General features: G+C 43.9%; 1 protein-coding gene across 4 annotated transcripts in view; it reads left to right on the top strand.

The window, feature by feature from the left end:
• Positions 1-736: 736 nt before the first annotated feature.
• The window catches only part of slc7a10a (solute carrier family 7 member 10a), a 42778-nt gene continuing 16918 nt past the window's right edge, over positions 737-26596 (top strand). For all 4 annotated transcript variants that reach the window (XR_014568948.1, XR_014568949.1, XM_083759806.1 and 1 more), the window contains exons 1-3: positions 737-960; positions 13601-13805; positions 19666-19817. Coding sequence is in view for 2 of the 4 variants with exons in the window: in XM_083759806.1 (XP_083615932.1) it covers positions 849-960; positions 13601-13805; positions 19666-19817 (469 nt within the window). In the remaining 2 variants the exon portion in view is untranslated. The remainder of the gene's footprint in view (positions 961-13600; positions 13806-19665; positions 19818-26596) is intronic.

Here is a 26596-nt window from a genome sequence, read left to right as displayed (position 1 = left end):
GCAGCTGTGTACGGAAAGCTTGAATTATTCTCTTTCTATCCTCAAAGTGTTTGTTTCATAAACATTCCACTGTAGAAATGTTATGAGCTACTTTGTGTCCTTGTAGGTGATTATTTTTCTAAGTGCTGGGGTTTGGAAGTGCTTGTTAAATATCACTCAACTGCCCTACATGTGTACCACCTGTTTTGAATTAGCACATAATGCAAGAGGCAGCAGGACATTGCTTTACTGAAAACGAGTGCTTCCAAACTCTGACGGAAACATGTAATGGCTGTGGTCTCCATATGGAGAATAGGCTCAGTAGGCTAGGGTTGCCAAAGCGAGGCATTTTTCTACACATTTTCTTCAAAATAAATAATATATAATATAGTGCAAGAGTTTTGCTGCATGCAATGTTGACATGTGACTATGAACAAGTTGAATGTATTCCAGTACCATTATTGGTGTACACTTAGAGCCAACAAGGTTACTGTTCTAAGAGAACTACTACAGTTGGGTGTTATTTGTAAACCAATATAGCTGGACATTTGAACTAGAGAGTGAGGGGGGCGGGGGGCGGGGAATCGGGGATGGAGGAGGAGAAGCAGGGAAGTGTGTGTGTGTGTGTGTGTGTGTGTGTGTGTGTGTGTGTGTGCGTGTGTGTGCGCGCGCGTGCGTGCGTGAAAGAAGGAAAGAGAGGAAGAGAGAGAAAAAGCGGGGGGGGAAACAGTCTAGAGTGAGTGTGTGTGGGAGAGAGAAAGAGAGAGGCACAAAGTCAGAGAGAGAGAGAGAGAGATCCACTCCAGTCATGTGTCAGATGGACTAACAGCAACAAGAGGAGAAGGAGAGCCACGCACCAAGCAACAACCATGACGGCCACGGCGGAAAACGAGCCCAAAAAGCCGTCCTCTTCACCGAAGAACGACAGAGTCGCGTTAAAAAAGGAAATAGGGCTGATGAGCGCCTGCGCTATCATCATCGGTGAGCTTTTCTATTTGTCCAGAATGACGATCTATTAACTATATTATATACTGTACAGTCAGAGGAATGATTTGATCAGAACTTTGATCAGAATGCGCACTTTATTACCAAGTATGATTTGAAGATCATTAAAGGTGTTTTGTTTAGGTGTTGTAGATATTAAATAATGTTATGAGGACGATTTATTTCCTTATCACTCCAGTTCAGTGAAGAAAACTTGTAACTTTTATCAACAACCCCGCCTGCATGCCTGGGTCTCGACTGTACAGCCATATGTAGCCTCCTGCACATGCAGGCGAGTGCAGTGGAGAATGTATAAAGTTTATATCCTATAGGAGTTTATATAGTAGGTGAATGTCTATGCTATACTGTAGTCTGTCCTGTCTGTCGGTGTCGCGCGTGATAAAGAGCATGCACACAGAGTCATTAGTTTTATTCTAGCCTACTACGTTTTAAAAATAGCCCTGACTTTGTCATTAGACGTTATGAGGAGACAACATCCTAAAACACGATAGCAACATGTATTATTGTTTATAATGCCTCGGACAGTTTTGACAACGACTCATTGAAGCAAGCATTGAAGCATGGTCTATACTATAGGCTAGCTGCTTAATTATTTTAAGTTATGATTGAAGTTCATCTACAGTAGGCTACATGTGGTCTGCCATAGCTGATGACGTAGCTAAATCCTACAGTATGTACATGTGGATGAAAATGAAAACCCCTGGCTGAGTTGCATCATTTTCAAGCAAGGGGGGAGTTCTGATTACAGTATGAATGTAGGCAATGCCGTAGACGTGGCTGCACATTGTGGTGCTTGGAGATGGATACAAATAAAATGATAGCATTTTTATATTATCCAACACACACACACACACACACACACACACACACACACACACACACACACACTAACTATACACTTTATTAGAGTAAGGAGGCTACAGGGTTCATGTGGTTTACACGGTTTTAGCCTTGCTTTAAGAAAGTTGTTAACGAAGAATAAAAGTAGACTGTTGTATCATGTATGTATACACAACCAACCCCAATAGTCATGGAACAGGGTGGCATTCCGAAGGCACATGCTTTGCATGCCTTCCAACTTGTAGGAACATTGTTCACTGGTTACTGAGGTCTGTAGCCTGTAATGTAATGTGTTATGCAGGTCAATATGTTTATGATCATGCAGGCGTCTATTTGGTCTCCTTTTTCTCCTTCTGATACACCAAATGTTGTTGAGCTACATACAAACTCGATCTAATACATTGGTTCCTAACCTTTTTATACTAAAGTACCAGCAAGAAAATATTTGGCTCTCTACGTACAAACATAATATCTGATGTTAAAATACAGGAGCGTCTACCTGGCCTTTTTGTTCCATTTCTAAGCCAATAATGCTGCTGCTCTGACAAAACTCATGTCTACTCGCTAATCAGCACAACTGATGATATTTCTAATGTGATTAATCCGTTCTCGAATCTTCTATTAATTAACGGCTGGTGAGCCTATTTCAACCAATTGCTCAGAAGAACGTACCTGTATACAGTAATATAAATATTTCATTCCACTTTTGTCTTTTCTCTCCTTTTTTGGGGCGACTCCACCAGAGGGGGGCTCAAGTAGGGATGCACCGATCCGATACTCGTATCGGAGATCGGCGCCGATCCAGGCTAAAATTCTAGACCGGGTATCGGTGGCAAATGGGCCGATCCATTATCCGATCCGATCCGATAATTACGTGTAATTACAGTATGAAAACAACTCTACCTCCTCTGTGACACAGCAGTGTAGTATTGACAGTATAACATGTGGAATGCAGCCAGGCTGGCCTGCTCACACATTAACCTGGTCTCATTGTTGCACAGTTATTTAATAAATAATTCAGTGCATTTATATCTGTGTTTGTTACATTTTGTTTTACAAAGTTGGGAAAGTAATGTTTAAGTCAAGCCTTGATGTTGCCTTACACAAAATAATGATTCCAGACTCCACACAGGGAGGCATACAGCTTAATAGGTTATTATGTTTCTTTGTGGGGGGTATCGGATCGGTACTCTGTATCGGCAGATACTGGACCCCCATGTATCGAAATCGGTATCGAATGCCAAAAAGCCGGATCAGTGCATCCCTAGGCTCAAGTACCACCAGTGGTACTAGTACCACCAGTGGTACTAGTACCACTGTGAATGTTCACCTATCATTGACATGCCCAGAATAGGGATGCTAGGGTTCATGTGATTGGTTGGTTGGTTATTTAATGAATTAATTTCGAGCAGGCTGGCTGGTTGTTAAGGTTGAATATATATAGATGATAAATCATATACAACTTGGAAGTGTTACGTGACGTCCCATATCCCACACATTCCATGCAAATTTCACAGACAAACTTAAACGTTTTGTTTACCGTCAAAATCTCACTCAAATATGCGCAGTATTGTTGGACCCCTATGAAAATAAATTCATACGTTTCAATGTTTACATTGCTACAGTACATCCATTCTGTGGATTTGTGTGTGGCACTGCCCTGCGTCTGACCTTGTGGTTAGAGTGTCCGCCCTGGGAGGTCGGGGTTCGATCCCCGGCCGGGTCATACCAAAGACTGTAAAAATGGGACCCAATGCCTCGCTGCTTGCTATATTATTTTTCCTAGGATAGCTCAGGGAAGGAGCGCTCGTTTTACCACGCCGGCTACTAGTACGCCCCGCCCTACTACTAGTAGTCAAGGAAAGCACCACCCGCGCGGGCGGAACCTCACCTTATAATATAAACATAAACCCCATTCTGCCAGCTGCCTCGCTAGCCTAGTGGACTACTCCGCCGACTTGTAATAATACTTCGCTGGTTCGCGCCCCACTACCGCCATAGTTTTTACAGCCGCAGGCTTTTTAATAGTTTTTGGATTAAGGTTGCATTAAAAAAACTGGATTAAGGTTGGTGAAGGATGCGTTGCTCCCCTGCTTGCGGTTATGTTTAGGTTAGGGTTAGGGTTAGAGTTAGGGTTAGGGTTAGGGTTAGAGTTACGGTTAGATTACTAGTAGGCATAAACACTTGTGTGCAGTCCAAAACACAACCCAGCGCTTCCTACTCCACTGACAACCAATCACAGCGCTCTAAATTCCTCGAATCCCGCAGCCATCCTAGGGAAAAAAATCTCTCTTCCTGCTTGGCACTCAGCATCAAGGGTTGGATTGGGGGTCAAATCAACTAATGATTCCCGAGCGACTTTGATTAACCGGTTAATTGATAAGCACCGTTTTTATTTATTATTAATCCTAGAATCTTAATTTCCCTCAATGTCTAACATAAAAATCTATATTTGCTTATACAGAAATAATACAAAAGCCATATAATATTCCTTCATCAAATATTTATTTGACCATTTTGTGATAGATAATAACAGAGCCAGGCAGTGGCATCTTTGTATGAGGAATAAACTGAAATGAAAAGTGCACTGTCTTGTCTGGCTGTCACATCACATGCAAAAGCAGAGACGTTTCTGTGGCTACCAACTACCATGGTGGGTGGACCTTTTTTTGTGTGGCTTTTGCCTTTATTTTTTCTGGGGGAACAGACAGTAGGCTGATAGGAAATGGGAGAGATATGGGGGGGGGGGGGGGGTGACATGCAGTAAAGGCTGTCGGGATCGGGAGTCGAACCCGCGGCACACTGCCAGACTGGATTACCAGCCAAGGTGCCTGGACCGCTGACCCACAGCCCAGGCTGGGTAGGACCACAACACGGGGCCACATGTGCATTCCTCGGGCCCCGTGCGCGCAGACGGCATTACTCTCACAGAAAACCACCCGATGATAGAACCGCAGGATTTTTGAATAATTAATTATTAACTGTTTAATTGATTTAACAGCGATTAATCGATTAATGATTAACTACCAGTAACTACCGACGAGGTTGCGTGCACGTATCCGCCCGGGTGAAAGCAGACTGCTGGGTGAGCGTTTTGGTGCTTTGGCATGGGGGGGGGGGGGTCAGATCTACATATGGAATGAGTTCTGTACTGGCCATATAAGGAGCGTGTCTTGAGTGTATAGGGTTTGATGAGGTCAGATCAACATATGGAATGTCGGAACAGGTCGGCTCCGTAGATGTATATGGAGATCCAAGGGTGGCAGCGGGGGCAGTGTCTTGAGTGTACAGGGTTTGATGAGGTCTGGCCATATATGGGAAATGCTTCTCTATTGTGCACGTAAAGTACTGATATAGTAAATAAATCATGCGTTTTGTTCTATATTGCAATAATATTGTGTGGTTATTGCAAAATCCCAATGCACACCTGGACTTGGCTCACAGGTGAACCCGACGATTACCACTATAGTGACCAAAAGTTCCTTTGATCAACTTCAATTCCATTCTGACCGGGCACCCATTTTGGTGTCAGCATCATGTTATGCTTTAGCTATTTAAAAATAGCAGATCTACAAGCTCATATCGCGCCACCGAGTGGCGCGATACGAGCTTGTAGGTCTGCTATTTTTGAAAAATCGAAGAGCGACTGACATTTTTAGAATCTGATCTCAGGTCAGAATGGTTTCATCAGACTAGTGTGTGTCCGGCGGAAACCTCGTATGAATCTGATCTCAGGTCAGAATGGGTTAAGTGATTGTAAACTAAATGTGCTAAAGTGCTGCACTATGTTTTATACAGTATAGGGTTATTATTATTATGGCATCAGAATAGAAACCATAGGTGAAAACAACTGCAGTCATCTCTAGATAGTCTAGTATCCATTCTCATGTATTTCCTATGTGGGGATTTAATAGGGCATAATTTAATTTCTTACCAGGCTATAACCCACTGGGGGAAAGGCTCCTGTATATTGTATAACATCATGAGGGACCCTGGCTCCTGACCAATGAAGGTTTTAAATCTCATTGCATATTATAGCTCCTGCCATAAATGCCACAAATGCATGTATTCTAACCTACTATAGCAACACAGTCTATAGTTCTAGGGTTTGTTGAATGGCTGTTGTTGGCTTGTACACCTGCTATCGTTTACACATGATTTGAGCTCTATGTGGTGTAAAGATTTATTCACATTGTGTGTCCTATTCTGGGGCATGAACTACTGCCGCGTGGTGTGGTGTGCAGCGGGCAGGTGGATTGTCAATTCCAGTTCCGCCCGCCGCCGGTGTGGTGTGCAGCGGGCAGGTGGATTGTCAATTTCCACAGACGGAGGCAGTTCCAGTATGGCCACTGGGGCGGCGGTGGATCAGGGGTATAGAGTGGCTGGATGGTAACCAAAAGGTTGCCAGTTCAAACCCGGGCTCCCCCAGAGTTAGTGTCGAAGTGTCCTTGAGCAAGACACTGAACCCCTAACGGCTCCTGGTGTGCAGTTTGGTGCCTTGCATGGTTTCCGCTGCCATCAGTGTATGAATGTGTGTGTGAATGGGTGAATGTAATGCACAATCTATGTAAAGCGCCTTGGATAAAAGCGCTTTATAAATCCACCATTTACCATACTGAAGACTCGCAACTCTGTCCATACAGCAGACAGATTAATTGCTCCAACTATACTAATTAAGGATCTGTTCTATATAGTGTAGCACAAGGCACATATCAAGGACCCCCATAACCCTTACGGTTCCATTTGTACATTCAGAGTTGCACACCCGTAAGGGGACCTGGATATCAACAGCTCAGTGGCCTTGTGGTCAGAGCATTTGCCTTGAGCCTGGGAGGTCAGGGTTCGATCCCCGGCCGGGTCATACCAAAGACTCCGAAAAATGGAACCCAGTACCTCCCTGCTTGTCCCTGCTTGGTACTCAGCATCAAGGGTCGGATTGGGGTAAGTCCCTGCTACATACTAGTGTCATGTCCAGGCTTGACACTTGTACATCAAGCTGCCTCCTACTACAGAAACGGGAGATAGGCTCCTGCCCTATGGGCCTCATGGCTCCGCAAGGCTTACAGGTCCATTTGGTTCCATTTTGTACACTCTAGAGTTACACACCCGTAAGAGGCCCTGGATATCATCAACAGCTCAGTGGCCTTGTAGTTAGAGCGTCCACCCTGAGACTGGATGGTCAGGGGTTCGATCCCCAGCTGGGTAATACCAAAGGGTCCCTGCGACATACTAGTCATGCCAGGGAGTGTACTTGTTAGGCTCCTGCCCTATGAGCCACATGGCTTGGCTAGAGCTATTTGAATTGTGAGTCTTCAGTGAAAGAGTGGTGGGGGCAGATGACAAACTCATTTCTAAATCTAAAGTTGACCTGGCTCGTCTTGCTCCATGCTACTCTGCTCTGAAGAGAACCACCGTGTTGCCTTATACAAGCGAGCTGATGAAGCTTTTTTGGAAAAAACAAAACCCTATGATGAAGGACAGGGGTGGTTGAGTTTTTTAATCCAGTGTGTCCTGCGGTGCAGTCCTACCAACCTCACTGGTTGATCTCCTTGACACTGTCTGGAGAGCATAGGCAAGAAGCCGACGAGATATATATTTAATCTGCACTGATTTGTACACCAGCATGCCACGGGCACATGTGGTCACTTTAAGAATAGTTTCACTGAGATCCTTGACCCTCAAAACATAGACACCAATAAGAAAACACTGATTAGAAGTGTATTCCCGGGGGGTGCAGGAGACCCCCCTCCAGTGACTGTACTAGTAGTCTTGTGAAAGATGAGTCATATGTCTCGCAGTGAGAAAAGATAACTTTCTGATTTTCTCAATTGATAAGAATATTTGTACAGCTATCCCCCATACAAATGGCAGTACATAAAATCTCACACATTGCAAGATGTCTCGTCAAATACAATGTTTTGGGGTTAATTTGTGTAATGCACTGATGGAATGAACAGCACGATGAATAAAGAGAGACACGTCCGTGGACACTGAGACAGTCGGTCATTATACAAATAAACAAAATGCTGATCAGATGCGAGGTGGCTGCCGGGCAGCAGAACAAAGACAAACGGGTCAATGCTACTGAGACCGGATCAAAGTGCAGCAGGTTGGCCATGATGCATACTTTGGTGATTTCAGCTGATGCCCGAGTTCATTGATGAAATGGTTATCTCTGTAATGAATCATAGTAACTCAGTGGATTAAAATAATTAATACAGCATTTAGTTTTTGCTTTACATTTAGTTTTTGCTTTAGATTTATGTCTATTTATTCAAAGCATGTTATAAAAGTTCCAAAAATACATAGCTTGGGATATACGGTAGTCTCTTGTAGTGATATTGATGCAAGGACATTTCTTGGTAGATATGACCGCTTGTCCAAAGGCTTCCGCAGCTTGTTATCGTATACAAAAATGTGCAATTTTTGTTGCAATGTTGCAGTGTTCAACATTTCATCGTTTCCTGTGCTGTAGATTTGACTCTGCAACATTAGTTCGCCCTTGGGAGAAATTACATTTCTTCCATGACACTGAAAATGTGTTGGAATGTGGAAAAATATTGTTCTTGATTTTTAAGAGCAGTGCCAGTGACCTGCTCTTAAGGTAATTAAAAACAATATTATGATTGGTCACGATGACTGAATCCTCCTTATATGCAAGCTATTTCAAAACTAAAGGTGCTCTTGCTTTGGCCGACGTGCCCTTGAGTCTGGGAAATATGTCTCGCCCACTAAATCATTAACTGATCTTCATGCCCGTTTGCCTTTTCCCAAAACATGGCCCTATTTGCGTTTGTTGAATGGGTTAAGAGCAGTGCCAGTGACCTGCTCTTAAGGTAATTAAAAACAATATTATGATTGGTCACGATGACTGAATCCTCCTTATATGCAAGCTATTTCAAAACTAAAGGTGCTCTTGCTTTGGCCGACGTGCCCTTGAGTCTGGGAAATATGTCTCGCCCACTAAATCATTAACTGATCTTCATGCCCGTTTGCCTTTTCCCAAAACATGGCCCTATTTGCGTTTGTTGAAAATGTCACGGGAACATGCCTGCACGGAATGACATGACGATGAAGCCAGGAAAAAGGTGGTGCCGCAAGGTTCCGCTTGCGGCTTGAATGGCCATTTTATCAATTCATTAACACAATATTTCAACAACTATGAGAAGCTTGTTCTAAAGGACAATGCAACAATACAGGTTGCCAGTCATGATACAATAGAGTAGATACAAACCAAGGACGGCACACAAGCATGGATTGGTGAATGGTTCAGCACCACCGCCATTGGACAGCGACAGGCCGTAACATGCTGTGGCACCATGCCTTTTTTTTCCTTTTCACACAGGGATCATCATCCCCAGAGAGAAATGCAGTATACTCTGTTTGTTCTCTCTCTCTATGCATCATGCTGTTCATTCGATCAGTGCATTATCCTCTCCTCTAGCCCATTCTGACCTGAGATCAGATTCTAAAAATGTCTATTACATCCTGACAGTTTCATTATTAACCCATTCTGACCTGAGATCAGATTCTAAAAGTGTCTTAGATTTTTCAAAAATAGCAGACCTACAAGCTCGTATCGCGCCACTCGGTGGCGCGATATGAGCTTGTAGATCTGCTATTTTTAAATAGCTAAAGCATAACATGATGCCAACACCAAAATGGGTGCCCGGTCAGAATGGGCTAGACTGATGCAATCTTACACAAATTAATCCGCAAACATTGACTTTGACGAGATTCTCGCCAAATAGAAAGTTCTACAGCCTAGGGGTAGTGACAGACGGCTGCATGTCTTCCATGACACTGTAAAAATCCAGCATAACGAGGTAATGAAATTTGATTCGTCATTGAATCCACCTGCAACACGCCCCCACTGATCATATATTCAGCCCAATTTCAAAACATCACTTCATTTTCTTTGTCCGCTATACGCCCTTCTCAGGTCTGGAAAATTACAAAAGTCTGTCGCCACCCCCTCACCCGCCAAATCATTAACTGAACTTCATGCCAGTTTGCCTTTTTCCCCAAAACAACACGGCCCTTATGTGTTTGTTGGCCATTTTTGAAGAAAATGGCTGCATGGAAAGACATGGCTCTGTCAAGAAAGGTCAGCGGTTATCCCTAGATTACTTGATGACATTTTAGAGGCGAAGGAGAGTTTTTCCACGCCTCAGCTCAGTGGGGACAGGCATCATAAATAACCCATTCTGACCTGAGATCAGATTCATACGAGGTTTCCGCCGGACACACACTGGTCTGATGAACCCATTCTGACCTGAGATCAGATTCTAAAAATGTCAGTCGCTCTTCGATTTTTCAAAAATAGCAGACCTACAAGCTCGTATCGCGCCACTCGGTGGCGCGATATGAGCTTGTAGATCTGCTATTTTTCAATAGCTAAAGCATAACATGATGCTGACACCAAAATGGGTGCCCGGTCAGAATGGGATAAGACACTGGAGCCGCTGGGACAATTATGACCCTAAACCAAAACCCTTATTAAGGATAAAGTGCCATGCCAACAGGAAATGCATTAGCATTCAAGGTAATTGAAAATAAGGTACGGTCTTCTATGTCATTTCCTGGCCTGGGCCGTGCCTCAGCGGTCCAGACGTCACCTTGGCTGGTAATCCAGTCTGGCAGTGTGCCGCGGGTTCGACTCCCGATCCCGACGGCCCTTATACTGCATGTCACTCCCCCCATCTCTCTCCCCATTTCCTGTCTGCCTACTTTCAATCTATCACTCTGCAAAAATAATAAAATAAAGGGGAAAGCCACAACAACAAAAAACATTTGACATCTGTCATTTTCGCTATCCAGCAATTCCAGCTGGCAGTTTCGTCGCACTGAGAGGCAAACTGCAGCCGTGTAATATGTTGGAATCAATGAGAGCCAAGTGGACCAGCTTATGAACAAACACTATTTCTGAACAACTGCAACCTTTAACCCATTCAGAACAGGAACCCCTTTTGGTTCGGCACCGAGTGCTGTGGTATGAGTTTGTAGGTCTGCTATTTTTGAAAAATCGTGAGAATGTGGCACGATTCTTCTTTCAGAGCGAACGTTTTAAACTCAAATCTTCGCTTCTTGGGGGGGGGGGGGGGGGGGGGGGGGGGGGGGGAATATTTATATCCATTTGTATTTTTCTAAAGATGTCCTTGTTTTGTGTCATTTTTGTAAAGCATTACAAGGCAAGGGGCTTCAATAAGGCTTCCCTGTGAGGTTACAACACGTCCCAGACTGTAATCATGACCTTATCTTTTTCACCAGTTTACCTCGGAGACGAGTCAAGGTCAAGTTCTCACAGTCTCAGCACTGACCGCTGCTGCTCAGTGCTCACACACTATAGACTGTAGTAATATCACCCTCCGCAACAACATCTAAGCCATGCTAAGTGATACGATCTGAGAAATACAGAGTACCTATTTACAATTACCAAATTGATTTGATAGTGACTTGTAGTAATTTATATCAAGCATTATACAACGATTATGTAATGTACAGCGCTATAGTGAAAGTCTTTCTTGGAGAGGTGGGGTAAAACAAATGAAGGCTGAAATGTCTGGATGAGGTTTGGCAAAATCCAACACTAAAAATAAGACTATAAATAATCTGGGTGTGGATTCAAGTATCACCCTTGTCTTCATATTAAATATCTTCTAGTTGGCCTGGTGCCGTGGCTCAGCGGCCACGGCAGTGTGCTGCGGGTTTGAATCCCGATCCCGACGACCTTTACTGCATATCCCCCCCCCCCCCTATCTCTCTTCCCCATCCTGTCAGCCTACTGTCTATCCCTCTATAAAAAAATAAAGGCGAAAGCCACAAACATTAAATATCTTCTAGTCATCATATGTTAATCAACAGGCACAAAAAGGTTTCTATTATATTCTACTGTAATGATTGTAATGTGTAATGTAATGTGAGTACGTCGATGATACAGTGATGTGGGAAGGCCCAGGCAGCCTACAGTAGTGAGTTGGGTCAGGATCAGTCATGATGATGCTTCAGTTCAGTTTGTTACACAGCACAAACATGACAGTACATACACGCACAAAACAACATGAACACAACACGAGCACACAGCACAGGCCTTTATGTAACCGCTCATCTCTTCAACCAAGCCCCCAAAATCAGTACTGACAACTACTATCCAGGGCCTCCCCCGCTCTCGCTCTCTCTCTCGCTCTCTCTCTCTCTCTACATGCATCTCTCTGTGCATAATTATGACGGTAAACAATGATGCCGTGTCCAGTGCTTGTTGTAATTTTACAGTGAAATGACCATGGCCCGACGGGGTCAGTAAAAATTGATCTTATGTCACGTTATCTCAACTTATCCAAACTTGTTGCAACCGTTTCTTAAGACGTTCGCGGTTTCCATATTCCAAATTATTTTTTTCATGTCCATATTTTCTTGTGTGTCTTTTACCATTTAACCCATTCTGACCGGGCACCCATTTTGGTGTCAGCATCATGTTATGCTTTAGCTATTGAAAAATAGCAGATCTACAAGCTCATATCGCGCCACCGAGAGGCGCGATACGAGCTTGTAGGTCTGCTATTTTTGAAAAATCGAAGAACGACTGACATTTAAAAAAATCTGATCTCAGGTCAGAATGGGTTAATCAGACCAGTGTGTGTCCAGTGGAAACCTCATATTCAGGTCAGAATGGGTTAAAAGTGCTACACGCTCCATGACATGAGTAGAGAGAGAGAGAGGACAGAGATGGTATGGAGGGAGAATAGAGGGCCGGGGGGTATACACGGAGAGAGTCAGGACAGAGACATTAGAGAGAAACGGGATATGACACGGATAAAAAAAAGCGACAGGACAAATGTCATGATACAGTTCATGGGAGAAAGCAGACGTTTGTAAAGTGGGAGCCACCAGAGTCCCGTGGGAGACTGCTGTTTTCACAGGTGCCGCGTCTTCGGACAGAATACCAAGCTAAGCCTATAGTTTCCCCATAGACTACTAGGCTGACCAGGACGGTCAGCCGGCTTCTAGAACCTACATTACAGTAGTAACAGTACACATGTATTCGGTGTAGTAGTCTAGTCCCACTTCTTATCATAATGTCTGTTGAAAACATAAACTCATACTGGTTTTGTTTTGGAATGTCGGGTGCTTTTCTTTTTTTTAGCAGTGCACACCACTCCAATAAAGGGCTGTGTGCCTCCCTATGTATGTTTGTCGAGTAGAGTACGACTTACTTATTGACCCCTTGCATTCGGGTCACAGCCACACACACACACACACGCACACGCACACACACACAGCCTGCACTGCTCACACAGGTCTGATTTTATCTTTTACAACATACAACAGTATCATAAATTAAAATTACGCGATGCTGGAAAAAAAAGTACACTCCAGACGGATTGTATCTATCATCTATGTGAAATGCTCCATCGGGCTTTTATCGTTTGCATGCAAATAAAGCTAACCTTAAAGATAAGGTCATTTTTAAAACGTGTTTGCTTTTTGCTAAGAGATAACGGCCGCAGACAGACGAGCAAAGAGAGGAGAGAGAGCTAGAGGAGGGTGACGAGTGACACAAGTCACCCTCTGGGCTTGTGCCAGTTTTAAACATTTGATAATATGATAAGCTCAGTCCCTATTTAGTGCCCTGGCTTAACCATCAGGATGCAGAACGATAATGATACTAATTCATAATAATAATAATAATAAAAACAGTGCTTTACAAAAAAACATGAAAGATTATAAATGCTTTTGTGCACATTAACGTCTTAACCGCGGCTCTCTGTCTCTCCAGGGAACATCATTGGCTCCGGGATCTTCATCTCCCCTAAGGGAGTCCTGGAGCATGCTGGCTCTGTGGGCCTGTCTCTGGTGGTGTGGGTTCTGGGCGGTGGCATCTGCGCCCTGGGCTCCATGTGCTACGCTGAGCTGGGAGTCACCATCCCCAAGTCAGGGGGAGATTATTCCTACGTCACTGAGATCTTTGGAGGCCTGGTGGGGTAAGTACTAACTGTACTACTATACCAATTCACATCATCAATCATAATCGTTGCTGTTGCTAGGGCTTTAAGCAACTAGTCGACTATTCAACTAGTAAATCCACTAGTTGCAACTAGTCGTTGCTGGTACTAGTTGACTAATTGATAAGAAAAGAAATAAAAAAAATCTCCCCGTTTTTGTAGGCCTCAAGATCAGCTAGAATGCTAGATTATAGTCACCAATGTACACAATGTACAAATATAATAAATAAATAAAATAGTAATACTGTAGTATAGTGTAGGTACTTGGTTTTGTTGACAAGATGCTTCGCATCACGTTTTGATCTCCTGCTTTTTCTATTTTTGAATTTGAATCCTTAAAAGTAAAGTAAAGTAATACACTTTTTCCACATATGGTTCCCAAACGTTTTTGCTCAAGAAAGACCCAAATGAGAAATCTGTCCCCAGGATCCAAACTACTGGAAATACAATCTTGTACTGTAGCTCACGAGTCACGATGCAATGAGTGGATCAGCTATTTTCACTACTTCTTAAAAACGTTTTTTTTTTGTTTCCTATTATGGAATTTCTTTGATTTTATTTTACATTTCATTTATGAAATTATTTTGAAAGATGTTTGAAAATTTGAGTTGAAAATGTGTGAATTGTTTTTTCTTTTTTTTTATATGAAATGAAAAATCCAAACCCACTGTATAGAATAGGACCGTAAGCTTAGACACACAAAGTGAAACTCAACCCTGTGACATTCTGATCATGACAGCCTGTCTAACCACTAGACTAGGGCTGTGAGGACTTTGCAAGTGGGCCCCCAAGTGTGTGTGTGTGTGTGTGTGTGTGTGTGTGTGTGTGTGTGTGTGTGTGTGTGTGTGTGTGTGTGTGTGTGTGTGTGTGTGTGATGAAGTGTAAAGTAGTTAAGACCCCATTCAATATCTTCCCCTCAAAATCAATGACAACTACTTATCCAGGGCGCTCTCTGTCAGTGGCCTTGTGGTTAGAGTGTCCGCCTTGAGACTGGGAGGTCGGGGGTTTGATCCCCAGCCGGGTCATACCAATTGGGACCCAATGCCTCCCTGCTTGGCACTCGGCATCAAGGATTGGATTGGGGGGTCAGTCCCTGCTTGGCACTCGGCATCAATAGGTTGGATTGGTGGGGTCAGTCCCTGCTTGGCACTCAGCATGCTGGCCGATCATAGGTACTGCAGCTGGGGGGCAAGCTTGCGCACGGGGGTGACACTACTGCGCATGTGAGACGACATGCAAAACATGTCGCATTGGCCCCAAATCGGAGGGGTGAGCGCTGGGTGAGCAACTCCTTCTGTTATTATTATTATTAATTATTATTATTATTATTATTATTATTATAATAATTATAATAACTCTAGATTAGGACCATGCTCTGACTGTACAGTATGACTCATAAGAGAACCAGTTAACTCTGGCAGGCTTATGAAGTCATATCATGAATACATGAGGCACAATCCTTATGGTCTCACAAGATTGATTAAACAGGCCCTGCTTTAAGAACCACAATCCGTTTATCTATTAGCACAAAGATTGATAAAACACAGAATGAAGACTAACCCAGTACGTTTTTTTGTGTCCGTTTGACCCCCCCCACACAAGGAACAAAACGGACTATGTAGAGGCCTTAACCTAGAACTAAGATGAGAGAACATATTACTCCAGTTTTGGCATCACTGCACTGGCTTCCTGTTGTTTTTAGGATTGATTTTAAAATTATTTTACTTGTCTATAAAGCTCTCAATGGTCTCGCACCTCCCTACCTACTTGACTGCCTGCCTAAATATGTCCCAAACCGGCCCCTAAGGTCCTCCACTGCTGGCCTGCTCGCTTTGCCTAAAAAAATGGCAACTAAAAAATACGGGGAAGCAGCTTTTTGCTTCTACGGGCCGTCGGCATGGAACAAGCTCCCACTGTACCTTCGTCAGGCAGCCTCTGTAGACATTTTTAAAGCTCAGCTCAAGACCCACCTCTACAACATTGCTTTTAAGTGATCTTTATTTTTTTATTATTTTTATTCTGCTTGTTTTTAATGTCGTTGCCTTATTGTATCTCTTCTTATCTTTGTACCATTGTCCTATTGTTTTAACTGCTTGCCTGTTTTAATGCTGTTTTGTTTTGCTTTTATTATCTTTTCTGCTCTGTAAAGCACTTTGAGCTACATTTATGTATGAAAGGTGCTATACAAATAAAGTTTATTATTATTATTATTAACCAGATAACATAATCCACATTGCAACTCGGGCCATTAATCATAAGGTCACAGGTTCATAGCAGTGACTCTGCCAGCAGCCATGTGCCCATGGAACTGCTACAAAGAACACTCACCTTTTTATTTCTTTATTCAGGGAGAGTTAGGTTTACATTGTTACTATTATTGGTGACATTCCCCCCTTTTTGTGTGCAACCCTTAGGTTGGGCTGAATGACCAAGAGTGGTCACGCTTGCCCAGCCTACCCTCCCGTTCTCCCTCCCATCCTCCCGTGGAGGCAAAACGTAATAATTAAAGGGATTGTGACATTAAAAAAAAGGTTTTGGAATTGTTCTTATTTTTTTTAGGTTTTCTAATCTCAATTGCACCCAAAAAACATGAACTTTTAACATTCAGTAGATTTTCTGTGATCTGGGGTTTTCTGGCTCAAACAGGTGCTCTGATTTGCCGGCAGTAAGTGATGTAAGACCCTGCAAATCCCATATATGTCAATGGGATTTGCCAGCAGATGTCACTGTTTTCACTGTGTTGCCTGTTTTCATTGTAGCTCAAAAGGCTTCCAAACCGCAAAGAAAACTTCAGACCACAGAAAATCCAGTGAATGTTCAAAGTTCAGGTTTTTTGGGTGTAATTGAGGTCATAAAACCTAAAAGAAAAAAGAAAAAGAAATGAAAATGAATGTCATAAAACCTTTAAAATACATTTAAATAAGAACACGGAATAAGGGGAAAAAAATAGACATTTGTATAATATAGCCTACCCAAGAACACTCACCTTAACAGTTTGACTGTGGAATTAATTAATCACAAATGTGGCGCAAATCTTTGAATATATATTCTTTCAGAGCGAACGTTTTTAACTCAAATCTTTGCTTCTTGGGGGGTCCCTGGAACAACATATTTTCAGAGGGGGGTCGGTGGCCAATTACATATAATTTTTGGGGTCCTTCACATGAAATATGGAGCACCACTGATACAGAAACATGATTCAGAAAACTGTCAGGATTTAGAAGACATTTTTAAAATTTTGACGTCAGGCCTAAGACCTGGCTTAAGACCCGAGGCGGATTCTACAAATGCCTTCTAAATCAGTAGTTCTCAAACCTTTTGGTGCCAAGGACATTTTTTTGGCAGCATCGGCTACTGTCACAGAGACGGTCGGGTGACATCCAAGACGTGAGGGAGAAAACACCTGGCATGAGAGAGAGAGATGAGATGAGATGAGATAAACTAGATATACTTTATTAATCCCCGAAGGGAAATTGAAGCGTTACAACAGCATAGTGTGAAACCCATGAATAAAACTAAAGCTTATACTGGACAAACAGATCAGTAACACACCCTGAGGGCGAGAAGCGAGGTCGCGTGCATGGATCCGCCTGGGTGACGGCAGACTGCTGGGCGAGCGCTGGCGCTTTGGCATGGGGGGTGTGGGGCTGAAGATCAACATATGGAATGAATTCTGTACTGGCCATATATGGAGCGTGTCTTGAGTCTACAGGGTTTGATGAGGTCAGATCAACATATGGAATGTCGGAACAGGTCGGCTCCATATGGAGATGGAGGCGTGACGTCACGAAGCGTGACCATATATGGAGCTGTGATGTCACGAGGCGTTACCATATATGGAGTTGTGATGTGACACATGGAAATGCAGGTTTTCATAGTAAATAAAAAAAAAACCCCAACAGACACGGGTGGACAAAAACACGTGACCAGGGCCATCATAGGACAGCATGCATTGGGGAGACGGTTCTTAAGCATTATAGAGTCTGATGGACGTTGGCATGAAAGAGAGTCTGTACAACGAGCTGGCCTTCTTAACCCATTCTGGGGCGGGAACCCCTTTGGTGTTTCAAGCATTATGTTATGATCTACAAGCTCAGCGCGGCACTCGGTGCCGCGATGAGCTTGTAGATCGTGACAATGCAGCACAGATCTTTGAATATATATTCTTTCAGAGCCAACGTTTTTATAACTCAAATCTTTGCTTCTGGGGGATCCCTGGCTGGAACTACATATTTTCAGATGGGGGTCGGTGGCCTATTACGTTTTGGGGTCCTTGACATGACATATTGAGCACCACTGACATAGAAACATGAGGTATTTCAGAAAACTGTCAGGATTTAGAAGACTTTTTTTATTTATTTTGACGTCAGGCCTAAATGGGTTAATTATCTTATTGAGCTTGTTGGGCTCTCCGGCCTTGATGCCCCCCCCCCTTGCATACTACTGCATAAAACAGAATTAGCTACAACAGACTATTATTAGGCTGCTAAAGTATGAATGAGGTGGTGGTCATTAAATCAGTAATATTCAGTGTGCTTCACATTGAATTAACCACTTAATTCCTACGTACTTAACGGCCAAGCTACACCGGGCATGTGTGCGTTTGACGTAAGCGCACTGTGCGCACAAAGTATGCGTGCAAAATGCCCCACGGCTATACACCAGATCTGTGGCGCGGCAGGTTTGTGCGGGACCTTCCGAGAGGATATATAGATACGCGCGCATGGGGGCATACGCATGTAAAAAATTTAGAACCGATCCTATTCTTAGAGCACGCGTAGGTCTGGTGTAGCTGGTATCATTGACATATATTGGTCCTATCCAAACGCACTGTAAACGCATACGCACGCGCGCAAAGTTGCCTGGTGTAGCTTGGCCGTTACTCTATATCTCTACCGCTAGCTGTTGGCATAAAACCTTGTTCCCAGTGCCAGCATACACGTTCACTTTAAAAGACGCTGTTTGCCCGCCCCTCCCCGACATCCCCCCCCCCCCCCCCCACACACACACACACACACACACACTCGCCACACACTCTAGCAGCATTGGAACACGCACACACTCTTTACCTTTCGTCAGAAGCTTTTACATGGCGGCAGCAGCACGGTACAAAGGCACAGACAGTGATTCTAGAGTCGGACTTATGGAGGTTTGAAAATCCTCCCTTCCACTCTGGTTTGCGCTGTGAATATATTTGCAATCCCACACTTTACCAAAAATGGCAGATCTATACAAGCTCATGGTGCATCACAACGTAACATGTCGTGAGCTTGTAGATTGGCTATATTTTTTTGCAGAAAGTGTGCCTATTACAGAATAGTACAGTATGTGTGCTATAGGTTTCATGTGGTTTAATTTAATTATAATTTGTATAATAATCATATAAATGGTACACATTAAGATGGCCAGTGTTCATTTGACTGTGTACTGCAGTGGTTCCCAAACATTTTCATGTCAAGGACCCCCCAAATTGACACTAATTATCCCACGGACCCCCATTTGAAAAGATATGCCAGGGATCCCCATGAGAAAATATTTTAACGGCTCTAGCAGTGATTCTCAACCCGTTTAATTTCAAGGACCCCCCCAGTTTGACATGCATTAGTCTACGGACCGGCGGACCCCCCCATTTAATGGCATTTCTATCTCTGGGACCCCCAATTTATATTGTAAAATCAATGTTAATTTAACTCTTGAGAGTGTACTAAATGGAATTTGTACACTCTCAGAGTTACAGACCCATAATAGTCCCTGGAACTCCCTCAAGGACCCCTGGGGGTTCAATCAATGGACCCCACTTTGGTGAATCTGAATGGTGTTCTGTCTGTATGTGTCGCAGGTTTCTGCTGCTATGGAGTGCTGTGCTGATCATGTATCCGACCACGCTGGCTGTCATCGCTCTGACCTTCTCGAACTACGTCCTCCAGCCCGCCTTCCAGAACTGCTTACCTCCATACGTGGCCACCAGACTCCTCGCTACCATCTGTATCTGTGAGTCGCACGCACGCACGCACGCACGCACGCCACTGACCAAGGTATTTAACCCACACCTCGGGCTGTATAAGCTGCCAGTTGGTCAGCTTCCAGGTTTTAATGTGTGTATGTCTGTGTATGTCTGTGAAAACATGTTCTACCCGTACCCCCCTGGCCTACGCAACAATACCCAGATCACGATAAGCCCATAAAGTATCTGGGACAGAGCTGTAAAAACGGATCAGAGTTGATCGAGTTAATTTAAGGTGTGCTCATGACAGTTTGGTGCATTCATAGGACCATAAACGGCATCGTTGTTGTTATGTCCAACATTTATGCACAATATTTGATGATAGGAGATCGTCTGATGAGTGTGTGTGTGTGTGTGTGTGCGTGAATTTTCATAATGCAGATATCAGGACGGAATTGGAACACATCACTGTGTGTGTGTGTGTGTGTGTGTGTGTGTCAGACTACATAATGGTGCCAGCCTTTGTGCCTGCCGCTAATGAGAGGGCGTGTCTCCTTTGTGTATTGTTTTCACAACGGTTGCCCGTGACGCCCGCTGTCGCCAGGGATGGGGAAGAGGGCGGGACCACCCCGGCAATTTCCCACTCGACGCAGACGCGTTTGTGAGCTTGTAGATCTGCTATTTTTTTTTTACAAATTTGGGTCTCAAGCTGAAAAGATTTGCACACAATGGAAAAAGTAGTTACTGTAAAAACTTTAGAGGACACTTATAGCTGAATGCAACCGAGCCACCCCTGAGACAGACGCCCGCTCTTGTACCAAACTACAAGCCCTATCTATACGCCCCTCCTGTAGCAAACTACAAGCCCTAGAGCGCTATACGCCCCTCCTGTAGCAAACTACAAACCCTAGAGCGCTATACGCCCCTCCTGTAGCAAACTACAAGCCCTAGAGCGCTATAATTAGGCAACATTTCTCCCCTCTTTTATTCTCGAGGGAAATGTCCATCTGATCAAAATAGACCTAAGAATGAATGTTACCTGGTACTGATTCTATGGAATTCACTTTAACCAATTGAATTTATCTGACCATCAGCCTAGCTCTACGCCAATTGGTCTTTTATAGTGCTTATGATCGATGGAGTTGTGATGCTACTGACTGGGGTTGCTAGGTGATGATGTCAACAGCAATGGAGCGTGTCATCTTGCACGCCGCGCGCACTCTTGTGTTTCTTTCGATCGCCTTTATCTCCAATTCCTTGTCCCAGGTGGCATTTCTGGTCAAAACAAGCTTTATTCGACGGTCTACACAGCCAACGCTGTGATGGTCGCGGTCAGCCGCTCTGATCGCCGAGCGGTTGATCCGGATGTGGTCCCCACTGGTCCGACAACACACACAGTGGAAGTAGCATTTTGTAACATCCGGTCGCGGGTTTTGGCTCTTCAGAATAAGTGTTGAACGAGGGGGATTGATTAATTAATGGGGAACATTCCTCTGAGGTCCTGCACTGGGCCTTTAACTGGTACGAATCACACGTGCTGATCCTGAGTGACTTACAAAGTGCTGCGAGGTGTAATGCAGACTGCTCTCTGGAGTGAACATATAGGAAGCTGTCTGTGTTTTGCTCCATCTTGTCCGATTTTGCCAATCTTGCCCCCTCCTCATTCTTCTAGACAGAGGACCACAATGGAAATAAATAAATAATACTATTAGTATTTCAGCTTAAACCATTTCAAAACAAAGTATTTTGCACTGCATGGGTTACAAAATCATGGGATAAAAATATTGGTAAAAAATTGTCCTGTCTGTCTGTCTGTCTGTCTGTCTGTCTGTCTGTCTGTCTGTCTGTCTGTCTGTCTGTCTGTCTGTCTGACACACACACACACACACACACACACACACACACACACACAGCAGCTGTGTGACTTCTCATTCACTCTAGGAATTGGCTAGACTGTGATTATATGGCTTAATGTTTTCCTCGGCCTGAGAACGTCCCCTGCTGCATGTACTTTTATGAGCGTCCCCTGAAATGACCCCCAAAAACATGACACAGTTTGCCCGTGCGTGCGCACACCCGTGCTCGTGTGTGTGTGTGTGTGTGTGTGAGTGGACGAGGCCTGTTCTGTCCAGTTCCCGCTGACCAGTGTGTGCACAGCGGTCTGAATCCGTTTATAGTGCACATGTATATTTCTAAGAATAGGACCAGTGTGACCCAAGAGCACCGGTTCAGTCACATGACTGAACACACCCACTGTGTGTGTGTGTGTGTGTGTGTGTGTGTGTGTGTGTGTGTGTGTGTGTGTGTGTGTGTGTGTGTGTGTGTGTGTGTGTGTGTGTGTGTGTGTGTGTGTGTGTGTGTGTGTGTGTGTGTGTGTGTGTGTGTGTGTGTGTGTGTGTGTGTGTGTGTGTGTGTGTGTGTGTGTGTGTGTCCAAGGTGCTTTACATGGGGTGCATACTTAGTTTAGACTAGTCAGTGGTTAGACATGTGTTAAGGTTAGGTTTAGGTGTGCTGCCCCCGTGGGAGGTGAGGGTTTGAGATAGGTTGTAGTTGTAGGACTAATGACTGTTCTAGATTGTGCATTACATTCACACATCGACGGAGGAGGAAACCATGCAAGGCCTGGACTGGACACCCAGGAATAGGATCAAATTGCATCAGAGACTCTACTTGTGTGTCTGCCATACACTGTGTCTCCCTTAAACTGACACTCAGCCTGAATTTACATGTTGTTTCACTTCATTAATCAGTCTGAAAGTGCTCCCATTGCAGCCACTTTCCAAGATGGCCGTTGCCAAAGACAAGAGTTATAGGGGAACGATTGGTTCCCCTAACCAATAGCAATAGTAAAGCATTTTTAAATCGTTGTCAAGCCACTGGTCAGCTAACCTGCTAATTGACTAACTAGCCAGTAAAAGTATTAGAAAAGTCACTGATTTTTGGTGTAACACTGAACTCTGTGATGTATTTCCTATTTCAGGAGACTTTGGGGTTTAAATAGCCAAACACTCGGCCTGAATTTCAATTCTGTTTCACCTCATTATTCCTTCGAGTCTTTTCAAAACGGCTTCAATAGCAACATCAATTATACAGTATCTGCTAATGTTACTGCCACCATTGTTGTTTTGAACTGTCTACGAATTGCCATGCAATGTCTCCCTCTCAGCTTTCCAAAATATAATGTCTGTCTCAACAAAGACATTTACCGCTTTGCCCGTTTGCCTTTAAAAAGAGAGGGAAAGAGCATAATATGGACTTTGAGGATTCCCATGAGAACGGTTTGGCCTGAAGCCCTTTCCTTCTGAGCTGCCCTCTGGAACACGTGGGTTTTATAATCATGTTCATGCTTGTGGCTTTGAAGCTGGAATTCCTCAATAGTATTCTGTCACAGCGATTACTACCACTTTCTCCCTCTGGCACTGAGTCATATACTGACTATATTTATATACAGAGAGAGAGATGACTCATAGCTTTGATGTTATATAACGGTCTCTCAGGACTTCCCTTTTCTCAAGTGTGTTCAAGTTGCTTACAAACTTTAGTGTATTGTAGGTCAACTGAATTTACCTCAAAATGGGTTGAAGGAATGAAGGAGAACATATATACAGTAAGCAAACTGACAAAAAGCTGAGTGCGAGACGGTAGAGAGAGAAGATTAAGGTTGGGTTTGATCTTGCAGAAAAATAGGGTCTTAACCACTATTACACCACGTGGGAGGTGGAGGTCTTAACCACTAAACCATGGGTCTTCAACAAGAGGTTCTGGGACCCCTAGGGGGTCCTCGCTTTCTTTGGGATATTGGAACATCTTTTTTCCCCCTTTTTTTTCTCCCCTCCATTAACCACTTGTATCTACAATTCTGGGGGGAACATTTGCCAAACAGATCTACAAGTTCACAACAAGTCGTGAGTCGGCGATGTGTTGTGAGCTGAAACTCGGTCAGAATTTTAATTTCGCTTCATTATTCCAGAAGAGAGAGAGAGAGAGTGTGTGTGTGTGTGTGTGTGTGTGTGTGTGTGTGTGTGTGTGCATACTTTTCTTTTTTTTAATGGGCATGGATAACTATTCAAGGCTGCATGGAGCCAGGCTATTGTGAGCTTCTAGATCAACCATTATTTTTTGTTGAACAGATTTAGTTTGAGGAGAAATTGAGGGTTGAAGTGGTTACATGCCAAACGACACTGTCAAACAAACAAGTATATGAAGCTATTTGTGAAATCTATGAAAAAGTTTAATTTGCAAAATAAATACATAATTGTATACAATATGTAGTGGGGGTCCCTGAATCTCTCTCCCAGCTACGGCGGTCCTTGGCCTGAAAAACATTAAAGACCCATGCACGCATGCACTACTACACCATGAGCCATTGTTGTCCACACTATGCTTCCAACAAAGTAAGAATCACCTGCCTGTTGGCAGTAAATCTGAATGATGTGTGTTCCAGTTGGCACTGGGCCTGGCCTGTGGACCTTTGTACTGGCACTTTACTGGGGCCAGTGTCCACTATAAGGTTGGAGAAAACATCCGTTTGACTTAACTCTGTGGAACGGTGGGTGAACCCCCAGACTGTGTGCGGAACGTGTGTGAGTCATGTTTATTTAATTGAGAAAAGAGCTGTGTAGTACAAACACAAGGAGAGAACAAAGTGCTACACTGTACATCAGGGTTCCCAAATTAATTTTCCTCAAGGGCCATATTTTGACTAGCGTACCAGGCTGGGGGCCGAGTCTGCACGCGCGAGGTCGAGGTCTTGCCCTGAAAATTCATTTTCAGGGCAAGACCCCATTTGAAAAGGATGCCCAAGGATGTTTGACATGCATAGGCTACTGGCCCCCATTTAATGCCATTTATATCTGGGACCCTTAAAATAAATATATATATATATAAAAAAAAAAAACATTTAATTTTTTTATTTTTTGAAATTCTTCCATGGGCCACAAGGGGGCGCTCCGCGGGCCGCAAATGGCCCGCGGGCCGCCTATTGGGGAACCCTGCTGTACATAACTAAATGGAGGGCAGGACTATTCCAATGTGATCATACCAATCACATACAGTATGTGACCAAATTTGACTTTTAGATTCATGTCACATGAAAACCCGGGAATCATAACTTCAAATTGACATTGGTTGTTCAGTTTGACCCACCAGTTTTGGAGACATGGTTTATAGAGTAATGTCTTGCAGAGAAACAGCGAGTTGAGAAAACAGGCTTGAAAGGTTCAATTCTGTGGTCTCTAACATTACACCTATAGCTAAATTTTTAAGCATTTATTTCATATTTACATGTCGATTCCAGCTCTGAGCCTCTGACTCTTATTTTAAGCTCTGAGCCTCTGACACTTATTTCAGACATGCTCTAGTATGTGAAGAGTCTGCGTGTGATGTTAACTCATAAAAATAAAAATAAAGTGAAAAGCTGGCGGTTGCGCGATGGCAGGCCCCCAGTCAAATCTGGTTACATATTATCAATACTTGCACACTGGCATCATGTCTAAATTGTACTTAAAGTAAATCAGTGCCCCAAGTGGGTCAGACCAATCAAAGAAAGTCAGGAAACGCCACTCATAAAAGCCTGTGTTTGCACTGGGCAGCTCTCAGGTGTACAGTACTGTACATGTGTGTGTAACTGTATCAATATTAAGCAGGGGTGTGAGTGACTATGTTCTATGTTCTATATGTCAAGCTTCCCTGTAAAACACTTTTCAGTCACAGGAATTTATGCTTTCCATTGCTAAGAATTTATTTCATCCGTCTAAGTCTTATATCTAACACTGTTAGCTGTCCTGCTGCAGGGGTTCCCAATCAGTTTCAGTTTGAGTGTCTGTTTATAGATCTGCTATTTACACGTTTTTTTTTATTTTTATATTTGAAATCTCTGTTTTAACCCATTCTGACCGGGCACCCATTTTGGTGTTAGCATCATGTTATGCTTTAGCTATAGAAAAATAGCAGATCTACAAGCTCATAGCGCGCCACCGAGTGGCGCGCTACGAGCTTGTAGGTCTGCTATTTTTGAAAAATCAGACCAGTGTGTGTCCAGTGGAAACCTCGTATGAATCTGATCTCAGGTCAGAATGGGTTAATATCAGAAAAGAAAGAAAGTGGTGGTATTATTATTATTATTATTGTTTGTTTGTGCCTCGACGCAGTGGGGCGAGTATCTGTGTGCCGGTTGTGGTAGGCCGGTCTGGGCCAAATGTCAGGGACACCATTTTTGACCCAGTCCAGAACCAGTGTCCCGTACGGTGAAGAGCAGCTATAGGGCTTCACTTTGACCCAGTCCAGAACCAGTGTCCCGTACGGTGAGAGCAGCTATAGGGCTTCACTTTGACCCAGTCCAGAACCAGTGTCCCGTACGGTGAGAGCAGCTATATAGGGCTTCACTTTGACCCAGTCCAGAACCAGTGCCCTGTACGGTGAGAGCAGCTGTAGGGCTTCACTTTGACCCAGTCCAGAACCAGTGTCCCGTACGGTGAGAGCAGCTGTAGGGCTTCACTTTGACCCAGTCCAGAACCAGTGCCCCGTACGGTGAGAGCAGCTGTAGGGCTTCACTTTGACCCAGTCCAGAACCAGTGTCCCGTACGGTGAGAGAAGCTATAGGGCTTCACTTTGACCCAGTCCAGAACCAGTGTCCCGTACGGTGAGAGCAGCTAAAGGGGCTTCACTTTGCAGCTCTCTCTCTCAGATCAGTACGTCTCTGGTGAATTGTGTTGTTGAGCCTCCAAAGGCAGCGATTTAGTTTAGTATTCTAGTGTGGAGTGGCCCTTACATGCCAGGGGCCCTCATGTCCCTCTCCCTGATTTACCTGCTGCTGTCAACGGCCTCA

Source organism: Protomyctophum parallelum (assembly GCF_964188405.1).
Source record: "Protomyctophum parallelum genome assembly, chromosome: 2".
Classification (NCBI taxonomy): Eukaryota; Metazoa; Chordata; class Actinopteri; order Myctophiformes; family Myctophidae; genus Protomyctophum; species Protomyctophum parallelum.
The sequence above is the reverse complement of the archived record's forward strand: the minus strand, read 5'-3'. Positions and strand labels throughout refer to the sequence as shown.